This window comes from Gekko japonicus, unplaced genomic scaffold (genome assembly GCF_001447785.1).
Source record: "Gekko japonicus isolate JY-2015 unplaced genomic scaffold, Gekko_japonicus_V1.1 scaffold4215, whole genome shotgun sequence".
NCBI lineage: Eukaryota > Metazoa > Chordata > Lepidosauria > Squamata > Gekkonidae > Gekko > Gekko japonicus.
Window position 1 is genome coordinate 2,967 of NW_015167174.1, and position 10,771 is coordinate 13,737.

Below are 10,771 nucleotides of genomic sequence, written 5' to 3' on the forward strand. Positions count from 1 at the left end.
CTGTGGTCCTTTAATCAGATGGTCTCAGAGGGTAGCCGTGTTGGTCTGCAGTGGAACAGCCCGGTTCGAGTCCAGCAGCACCTTAGAGACCAACTAGATTTGGGGAGGGGGGGGGGATAAGCGTTCAAGAGTCATGGCACCCTTTGTCGGATACGAATAGGAATGGAGATTCCCGAGTCCTTATATCCCAATCTAAAGGTGAGAGGTGTGTTGCAAATAAGGAGTCAAGATGCAGATGATGTCTTTTTTACTGAAATACTAAGATGCATTCTCTATGACTAAGGATGCTTGCATTTGTTTGAACTAGTAATACTAGTAGTTAATCTCAATTTCTTGAAAAAACTAAACAATAGGGGGAAACACCAAGAAGTTGATGTATAAATGTTATATGATCCTTGCTAACTCTGTATTTTAGTTTAGAAGATCCCCTACCTTTATTCCCTGTAGTGTGTAGAGACTAAAAGCAATAAAAAATGTTTTTTTTAAAAAGTGTAAGGCAGCTATGCAAAATGAAAGCGGGATTAGAGCAGATGGGAAAGGCCAAGGGGCAGAAAACTGGCCCCTGTCGTGAGATAAGAATCCTGTGTCCCTGTTCAGCCTTGAGGGTTGCATTGTTCTGAATTTGTGAATGAACTCAGATTCAGCAATCTCACATTGTAATCTCCCTTTGTAGAACAGCACTTTTCTGGACTTTATATTGCATTTATTTGTTTGCACAATTTGAATCAAAGTCCTTTTTTTAACTTCCAAGATTTCTTGCTTAACTGAGTCTAGCATGTACAGAGGCTTTGCTTTATAACCAATGACATCTTAGGGTTGGCTGTGCGTTCTCGATCTGTGGGTATCACTTTTGGATTTCCTTGCAGATTCTCTCTGTCTGCTACGCAAGGCATAAGATGGTGTTATCCATATCTCTGTAATGAGCAAAACTGTCTTTGGAAACAGTGAACTATGAATTTGACTGGAATTCACTTGTGTCCAGACAGTCAGCAAAGGTCGCCAGATGGTCTCCACTAAATGCTGTGTTTGAGGGGGTTGGGCGGGAGAACACTACCTTACACTTTGCAATCATATAACTTCCAGAGTTTAATAGCAAATTTGTTTTGGTAAACTAAGAATGTCCTCCTTAAAACTTAAGCAAGGCACACCATGCGATAATTGGGTTTTAAATAGCAGCTTTGATAGAATTTGTTTCTTACGACATTGGGAGTCAGAGAGAGGGTTGGAGGTGATCAATTTATTGGACACTTTTTGTGCTGTGGTCACAGGTCACATGCAGTGTCTCTGTACTGTAACAATGCATGTGCATATACACTCCAGCTTTCATCTGAATTTACCCCCGAAGACCAAGTGAAAAATAACGAATTTAAGAACATAAGAACATAAGAGATGCCAATGTTGGATCAGGCCAAAGGCCCATCCAGTCCAACACTCTGTATCACACAGTGGCCAGAAATACCAGTGCCATCAGGAGGTCCACCAGTGGGGCCAGGACATTAGAAGCCATCCCACTGTTGACCCCCCAAAGCACCAAGATGACAGAGCATCACTTGCCCCAGAGTCCCTATCTATACCTTGTGGCTAATAGCCACTGATGGACCTCTGCTCCATATGCTTATCTAATTCCCTTTTGAAGCCGTCCATGCTTGTAGCCACCACCACTTCCTGTGGCAGTGAATTCCAAGTGTTAATCACTCTTTGGGTGAAGAAGGACGTCCTAGGTCACATGCAGTGTCTCTGTACTGTAACAATGCATGTGCATATACACTCCAGCTTTCATCTGAATTTACCCCCGAAGACCAAGTAAAAAATAACAAATTTGTGAAATGTCAGCATGAATGTTCATATGTGAATGATCATTGTGGACTCATAGGTATGGAATTTGATTCCTGTGTGTTTACTTGGCCAAACTGTGAGGCGTTGAGCTCCTGCGGGCTGCATCAGGGCAGGTTCTGCTTTTAACAGTTTATAATGTGAAGCTTTACTCCCCCTAGAGGTGTAACGCACCCTCTGAGCAGTCCTGCAAATGACCGCAGTCAGTGCACCATACAGACATTGCTTTATTTATATCAGAGATTTCAATTAGTGTCCATGCCACAGTGGTTTAAGCATTCACCACTGTGCCTTCTTGCCGCGGTGGATGTCAGGAGATTAATCTGAAACGGTATTACAGGTCCCCAGAAAAAGACACAGAAAGAGGAGAGCACAAGTGACCCTTACTTGATGCAAATGCACAGTCCTCTGCGGGGACCAGTGCTGGCTGGTTGTTAGCAATATCCTTCAGTAGAGATACTGATGTCTTATTGTGCTGAATTTTCTGCTGCCTGCTAGAGCCCTTGTTGAAAATGTCCCTGGAAGATCTGCGGGAATTCCTGCAAGAGAAAACTGCTGCCTCCTTGCAGTTTGAAGATGATGCAGTAATTGAGGAACTGCAAGCATCTATGGCTGAACTACGTAAAATGAAATTTGATCTTCCACCCCCAGGTAAGTAGTGGCATAGCTGCCCGTGCAGCTTGTTCTTTTAACGGCGTGCAGTGAAGCTTCGCTTTAACTCCTCCTCTGTATGAATGAGCCTGCTTCCCAAACTTAACTCAAGACAAAATAGCCAAGTATAAGGAAAAATCCAATACCCGCAAAATGAGGCATACTACAGGTCAGTAGTTACTGGAGAAAAAACTTTAACTTCTGTACATGCCTGTTAGCCATCCTGAACTGCAGGCTATGGAAGGTCAGTAGTTCAGCAGTTCGAGACCCGGGTGCCGCATGATGGAGTGAGCTCCCATCTCTAGTTCCAGCTCCTGCCAACCTAGCAGTTCGAAAGCAAGAAATTGCAAGTAGATAAATAGGGACCACTTCGGTGGGAAGGTAACAGAGTTCCGTGCGCCTTGGTGTTTAGTCATGCTGGCCACATGACCACGGAAACGTCTTCGGACCGCGCTGGCTCTTCGGCTTTGAAACGGAGATGAGCACTGCAACCCTAGAGTTGGACTCGACTGGCTTTCGAGCAAGGGAACCTTTACCTTTACTATGTCTGTCCTACATCCCTTGCAAAAAAAACCCCATACTATAGCTTGCTTCAGCCCTTGTTGTAAAGAAAGGATACAGAAGCATTTGAAACGTATTGACTGTGCACCACCAAACACTTGTGCATCATCAGAGCAGTTTGTGATATCACGGTATCTGGGTGGCACATAAATATTTGGGCGCATCTGGATTTCTGAAAAGGCACCCCCAGGACTATAGTTCTGTGAGGATCCTTGGGGTCCCTGACATGGGATGCTTGCTGCAACTTCAATCATACAGTTTCTAGGCTCCTTGGGGGAAGCCATGTCAGTTTACATTTTTACTACAAATATAAAGCATTCTCAAACAAGACATGTAGAAGCCCTACTGATAATAGTCACATACGTGTGTGAATGCTAATGCATGGGAGAAACCAGAATAGAGACTTTTAAGCTCAAACATGTGTTCTAACCAATGTGGGTAAAAAGTACAAGTACCTCTTTCCTGTGTGCATTTGAGAAAAAAGTGTGTCTAAATATAGAAACAAAGAGATTAGAGATTATTGTTAGGGATTCGTGTAGACTTTAGTTTGATTCCCCCCCCCCCATATCTGTCAGAAGAGGAGAATTCTTGTTTCTCCTCCTGAAATCAATTGGCAGACACGCTGCTTTAGAGGCTCATCTTGCCTAGACACTCCTTAAATTGTACTAAGCAGAGTTTGGGTCCCATCCAGTTGCCCATCCTGATTACACTGGGCTTGAAAATAAGAGGCTAATGCATTTGTATGTGCGCTTTCTCATTACAGCAAAATCTGAAGAATTTCCCAAGAAACCGCTGGGACTGGAGTTCTCTCTCAATCTAGTCTCAGTAAAGCCCAGTGTTGGAGGTAAAGGCCAGAAGAAGGCTGCCAATGATCTTGACCATGAAAAAGATGCTGTCATACGACTTTCTCCAGATAGAAGTCCTCCTAACCTGACCGAAACGTTCAATAATTCAAACTTGGCAATACATAAGAGAGCCTTGATTCCACAGCCCAGCGGACCATTGCTGCAAGTCGAACTAACTGACGTATACCACAATCCGTTCCAGAATAACCAACCCATCCCTAACTCTGATATGGAGGGAAAACGGCAAGAAAACAGGGTGCAATTGCTAAAGGAGGATGCCAAGAAAATCCCATCTGAAGGTTTCCCAGCAACACTGGACGAGATTCAGGTTATTGTCGAAAGTCAAGATCTGGCTACCGCACATAAGGAGAAAGATTCACTGGACAGCCGCAACATAGAAGAGAGATGCAGCACACAGGAAAATAACCCCTCTCTTTCTGCAGATGATAAGGGCCATGTTACTCCGCAGGTGCTAGAACAAGCAGTGATTGACGTCACGTCAACGGAGAACTGTCCGCGCGACCCTGACACGCGGAGTGAGGCCACGGAATCAGACCTGTCTGTCACCTCCAACAGTATAACAGCATTCGTGGAGCGAGATTCACCAAGTCAAGTGCCGTCGCTCCCCTCTCTTGAAGGGCAAAGTACCTTAGAATCGCCACTGACTGTGCAAAATGCAGCTGTTCTTCAAGATGGGAGCGCCACCTGCTTCTCTGAGGATTTCTTACCTGAAGAGGCCGTGGTGCTTCCAGATCACCCATGCCAGCCTACAAGCACAGACTCCTCTCCGCTCGGGCATAGCCTGTCCACAGTGTGTGACGTGCCAAAAAGCTCAATCGTGCCACGTGCCATCAGAGCATTTGCCCCTCTCCCTCTCCCGTTCCAAGACGGAAAGCGACGCCCTTCTAACGTGTCTCAGTACGATAATTTGTCTGAAGACGGAGAAGAGGAATCTCCTGTTCGGGTGCCCTGTTCTGAGGAACTGGCTGTTTTGTTATCACAAACGGAGCTCTGCGACCCGGTGTTAAAGTGCAGAGTGCACAAATCGGCATCTGCTGGAGAGCTGGGATACCCGCAGAGACAAACGGGGGGGCAGGCCGACTCGGAACAGCAGCCAGGAGGACTTGAGCGACCCCTTTCGTTCAACATACTGCCTCGTCAGAAGAGGCCCTCTAGTGGGGGCAGCATGCCAATCTTATCCGAGCTGGACTCTGGTGGATTGTTAGTGTCAGAAGATTTCTGTGCCCGGCCGACGTCATCCCCGGAATTACAGGAGCAGTACAGTCCCTTCAAGATAGTAAAAAGTAGCACCCCTCTTCACTTGGCTCATGCGACGGAGCAGGACTTCTGCAACAAAAAACAAATGGCTCTGCCTTTGCTAGAGTCCAGCCACCTCGATGCAGCTGGTGGGGAGACCCCTATTCCTCCAGCTGGAGAAGCTGAAGGTGGGACTGCTGGAGATTCTCTCCAGAAATCACTGAATGCTTTGAGTGACTCACTTGCTCCTCAATGGCCAAAGCCAAAATTGCCACTCAAGATTGTCAAAACCCATTCCGATAACAATTTCCATCTGAGCTGCCTCCCGACGGTGCAGATGTCTAAATCAGTGACCTTCTAGTAGAACTGAGAGAAGGGAGGGGGGTGGGGGTGGAATTACAGTGCTCTTTTCATGAGAGATCATGAGTCTTTTGGAATGAAAAAGTGCCGCCAAATGTAAGATGAGGGAGGCAATTGTGTCGCCAGTCAAGTTGAGTTCAAGAATTCGAGACAGGGCTCCGATACAGGCCAGTCTTCAATTGACAATGCCTGTAGATAATTATTTAAAAACTCGGTTTCTCCCCCTCCAGTCTCTTCTCAGTGTTTTTGAATCTGCCTTTCCTATCTCCTCTCTCATAACTGGATGGAAGTCTAACAGATTTAACATGTCAGAACATTCAGACTGTTTCCATCCAATCCGTTATAGCTTAAAAAGTAAATATCAACGTTGGAATAGTCAAAAAAACAGAAGGAATCGTTTGAGAAAACAGATGATGACTCATTTGCACATTTTGGCCAGTAGCACATTTTTCTGTAGCAATAGTTTTTTTTTTCCCCTTTGCAGCCAATGTAGTCCTGTAAATGAGGCTGTGGATTATTTACGTTGGGGCCACAAGCTCTCACTTAGCATCTATGCAATATCCAGCACACATTGCTAATGTGTGTTTCCATATGGCTCGCGTTTCTTATCCCTCCCCTCCTCTAATGAAACCAGACATTAAAATATACCTGCTCTAAGTTCTCAGGCTCCCTCACCCGTTTTCGATGATGAGGGGTATCAAAGACAAGTGACAAACCCATGCAAAGGAATGTTTTTTCCCCCCCCACCGTCAGTGGGACTCTGTAATATGTTACATAGGAAGCAAGGGCGGTTTCTGAGGGAAGCCACAGTAGAAGTATAGATTGTCTGCCTTTCATAAGCAGGTTTATGCCCATGTGCTAAATTCCCAGTGGTACGTTTGCTGTTGCTGATGCACTTGGAGTATATGCCTCCATAGAAAGGGGTAGCAATAGCAGATAGAAAAGTTGTGGTTGCCTGTGTGTTGTCTGTCCTTTCTTGTGTAGGTTCAAGGAAGTGGACTGTCTTTTCATCCAGCCAGTGACTTAAAAAGACACATCTGGGACACAAAAACTGCCCTGGCTGGTATTCTGCTGTAGCTGGTAAGCCCTAAAAGCATTACAGGATCAACGATATTACATCGTCACCATGCCCCGTCCAGCCCTGTAGAAAGTTTGTTGGGGATAATGGAAAAGAGGTAGCCCAATCTTTTGCACACTTATTCAGAAGGGAGCCCAGCTAAGTTCAGCGAGACTTACTCCCAACTCAACAGGCCTAGGATTGCGGCTTTGCGCTTGGATCCAGCAGAAAAGCTTGCAGAAGGAGCTGGCAGAGTGGATCTTTCCCCACCTTCCTCTTTCCCCAAACAGCCTGCTGTTTGTCCCAGACTACCTCTAGGGTGAGAGGGCCACCTGAATAAATGCACTACAGTAAAGGGTGCTGCAGCAACAGGGGCGAATCAGATAAAACTGCCACCACCACCTCCTCCTTCCTCTAGCGGTTTTCCTGAGAGGAACAGGGAAGAAGCAACAGTTTTACTGGACTCTCCGTTGTCACTGCAGTGCTTTGTGCTGTGGTACGTTTTGTTGACAGGGCTTTCCAAGACGCACACACCCGGGACTTTGAGAACAGATCATAGGCTGCCCTGGGGAAGGAGGAAGTGTGGAAAGATTTGCTCTGCAAACTGCTTTTGTGAACTTTTCCACCAGAGCCAGCCCTTAGCCTTTCTAGAGTCTTGATACCACTCCGTTATGGACTCAAGTCTGCTCTTGACAAAATGCACAGGGGCAAAGACTAAAATCCAAGCTTTGGAAGCTCGCCTTTTCTGTGCTTCATAAATGGGTTACGGAAACCTTGGCTTTAAAAAGGATATTAACCAAGGTGGTTCAGGAACAAATGTATCGCTACTGAGGTTTCCCAGCATTGAATCGATGCCGTGAAAAATGCAGCACTGTCGGCCCGTCAGTATTTACATCCTCATTTTGGGTGGGTTACCCAGTTCCTCTTCTGTCATCAAAAAAGGCGATGCCTCCCTTAAATAGCTGGGTAGTTTCCAAGTACAGGAATACTTAACACGTGGCTACACAGAAGCAGTTCCGCGAAATGGAATGGTTTTCAGTTTTTTAATGTTTTTGTCCAGAAGTGAGTGTGAGTTACAGAAATGCCGTCTGCAGCAGGCAATTGGAGTTCCCTTTCAGCATCCACAAGGGCAGGCAGATGCAAGCACGCCATTGGGAGGCAGGAACTGCTGTTCCTCACGCCAGCTTCATCTGTGGCCTTTAGGAAGTTGCATAACTGGTCCAGCTTTTCCTCTTGGTGGAAAGGGGGATAACACTGCTGAATCCTTGTCTGTTGTAAGGAGCAGGGTTTTTCTAGCCGTGTACTTGGAAGAGGACAAAGGAAAAATTGCTGCTAAATTATCGTGCTCAAGGGGGTGCGGCTTGTGCTTGAGTGTGTTAATTTTTCAGCTGTGGTTCATTGGTTAGGAAATTGTGTGTACGCGTGGGTGCGTGCAGATAATCTTTCCAGGATAGTATTTCAGAGGTGAAGAACCAGGGGCCTTCATTTTCAGTCATGTGCTCAGCGGCTTCTACAGCACAAGGAGAAGTGCTGGGAAAATACTTTAATTCAGCTGACATTTCCCTTAAAGTGCACAAAAACTCCTGCTCGCTTTAGTGGGAGTGAAGCTTAATGGTGGCAAGGAAAGGTCCGGTCTAGTCAATCACATTTTTTTCCCTACTAGCTTGACCCTTCCAAGTTCCTGTATTTTTGTGAGATCAGAGACTCCACGCTGTTAAGATAATCATGTAATTTGTTGTTGTTCTTTAAAGGTGCTCGGCCAGAAACTCTTTACAGCCGTCAAATGTATATCTAAGAAAGCACCTACAGGCCTTGAACTTATAAGGTGCCTTTTCGTACTCAAAGGATAGTTGTGAGGGTATGCCCTGAGTAACTAGCAGGTGAATCATGGACAGGAGAGGGATTCTGAGCCTCTGATAAGCTTTGCGACGTGGCACAATGCAGCTTCGCCGCTTCAATGAAGAATACCAGTGACAGAAAGGGTGCGTTCAGACAGCGTGGCCGAGCGGTTTAAACTACTCCGGTTCCAACTGGACTAATTTGATCCGGGGACAAGTGCGGTCACACGTACCTGTCTCACCACGCAGCACATCACTCCTGGGCGTCCACACTGTCCACAAACTTCAGGCGCACAGCAGCGGTTTTTTAAAATCATTGAGATCCTCGCACGTGCGCAGAAACCCTATCCCGAAAAGCATGCCCTGAAGCAAAGATTTCCCTTTAAACTTGAACACGAAACTGGCCTCTGTGAGGTCCCGGACTCGTCTAAAGCCTTAAACTAGGCACCGTCCCCGTCCCCCCTCCGTTTTATTAACGTCGGGGCGAAGCTTCACCCAAGCGCATATCGCCAAGGCTAAAAATAAAATGGAGGATGAAAAGCGGAAGCCTCGGGCTTCCAGCGGAAGTGGCTCTACACCGGCGGAGGCACAATCACATGGCAGGAAATTGTGGCTACAACCGGAGCACCAGGAAAACACAACTCGGGGACCTGGTAGCAGAACACTCCGGTTTAAAGGGGGTTTGCAACAGTTGGCAACGGCTAGGGATGGGAGGCAGATGTTTCTAACTGGCCCCTCTGAACGCACCCAGAAAGAGCAGCAGCAGAGTTCCACCTGGATTTCAGCTACCAGACAACATGGTGAGCTAGACCTGCTTAAAGCTCCAGTCAATCCTTCTATTGTATGTATTTCTTTTAGATTCATCCCCTTGTATACAAATCCAGGACATCTATGGCTTGATTCCTACTGTTTGGGGGGTGGGGGGGAGATCTTAGTATGTTGCCAAGATAGAGAGAGCTGCACCTAGAACACTGGTACTATCAAACCACCTGGTGATTTTCTGGAGCAAGGTACGCTTCAGAAAAAGATAGGTATGACTTCCCTGGCAATAAGACTTCCAGAACTGACTAGCAGTGATTATTATTAGTATTACCTATTTTTTTGCCAGTACCTACAAAGTCAGCAGTCAGAAATTAACCTCTGTATTGGACAATGACATCTGTTCTATAAAGTGTCAGTGAAGCTGCGAGATTTTTCACGTGACGTCTACAGTTTAGGAAGCCATTGCATCCCTGATCCATGTATATAGGTTGCACACTGTGTAATGTACTGTGAGAGGACATTTGGACATGGACAGTTGTGCAGGTGCTAGTTAAACCAGAATGAAATAGACAATAACGTTTTTTTTAGATGTGTTCAAAGTATTCCGTTTTCCCAGCCAGACTCTGAGGTTATGCTTCTGTTCTGCACACCCTTCTGTGTTCAGTGTGGCATTTTCTAGTGAAAGCTTGATGGAAGCAAATCCATATACTAACAGCTGTGGATGCCTTGACTGTGCTTTCCATCTGTTGTTCTCTGAGTCATAGTAAGGCCGTCTCTTTTTTGTCTGGGGACCTTATTACCGAGCCCACGTAAACACAAAGCTTTCCCTCCTCTACCAGTGCTGCCACCATCCACACCTGTTGAGCGGAACAACTTGAGGTTGTGACTGTAAACAGAAGGGCTGGAATGAGGATATAGTTCCTTCCTTCACCTTATCCAGGAGATCCCCTAGACTCTGGGACATCCCACTGCGGTGGTGTTGGAGCTGTTTCAAAATTAGGGATAGTCATAATAATTGGGGACAGAAAAGGGCCTGATTTGGCCCTCATGCCTGAAGTTCTCCAGCACTGGGGTGGTTTAGCATTGCATATTAGTAGAGAAAATTGTGTTCTGAGCAGAAATATACTGGTGCAAGAGAGCTCTAAAGCAGGCCAGAGTACTAAAGTATTCATGGGGGTGGTTTGGAGAATGAAGAGAGACAGCGAATAGGATGCAAGAGGAATTGACACCGTGCAACTGATATGGAAAAGGTGAGGTAGCAATGTTTCAACAGGAATGGTACAAAAAAAAGTATTTTCAAGTTCTTCCTTCTGGAGGTTCCCTTGTCAGGAGTGAGAAGAGTAGCAATTTTTGTTTAGTATTCTGGCAGTATTCTAGAACATTCTTTGTTCTAAAGAGCACTCTTTAGTGATGTCTGATTTAGACTTTCATAAAGTTAGTATCTTCTATGGTTGAAGAGCAATGCATTTACACATCTCCAGAGCAGAATTTGTTGCCATTGTTTCCAGTTCATGTTTCCTGTCTTTTGGTATATGACCACTGGTACCGTAAGGGGAGATGGGGAGACTACATCATCTGCTCTGGAATGATTTGACCGCTTGATAGGG

The 10,771-nt window shown here is 45.9% G+C and overlaps 1 protein-coding gene across 1 annotated transcript in view; it reads left to right on the plus strand.

Annotated features, from left to right (window-relative positions):
- The window catches only part of LOC107112056, a 7,207-nt gene extending 1,481 nt beyond the window's left edge, over nt 1–5,726 (plus strand). Inside the window, exons 2-3 of the mRNA XM_015413123.1 lie at nt 2,332–2,484; nt 3,809–5,726. Of these exons, the coding sequence (XP_015268609.1) occupies nt 2,332–2,484; nt 3,809–5,508 (1,853 nt within the window). The 3' untranslated portion in view covers nt 5,509–5,726. The remainder of the gene's footprint in view (nt 1–2,331; nt 2,485–3,808) is intronic.
- Nucleotides 5,727–10,771: the final 5,045 nt, after the last annotated feature.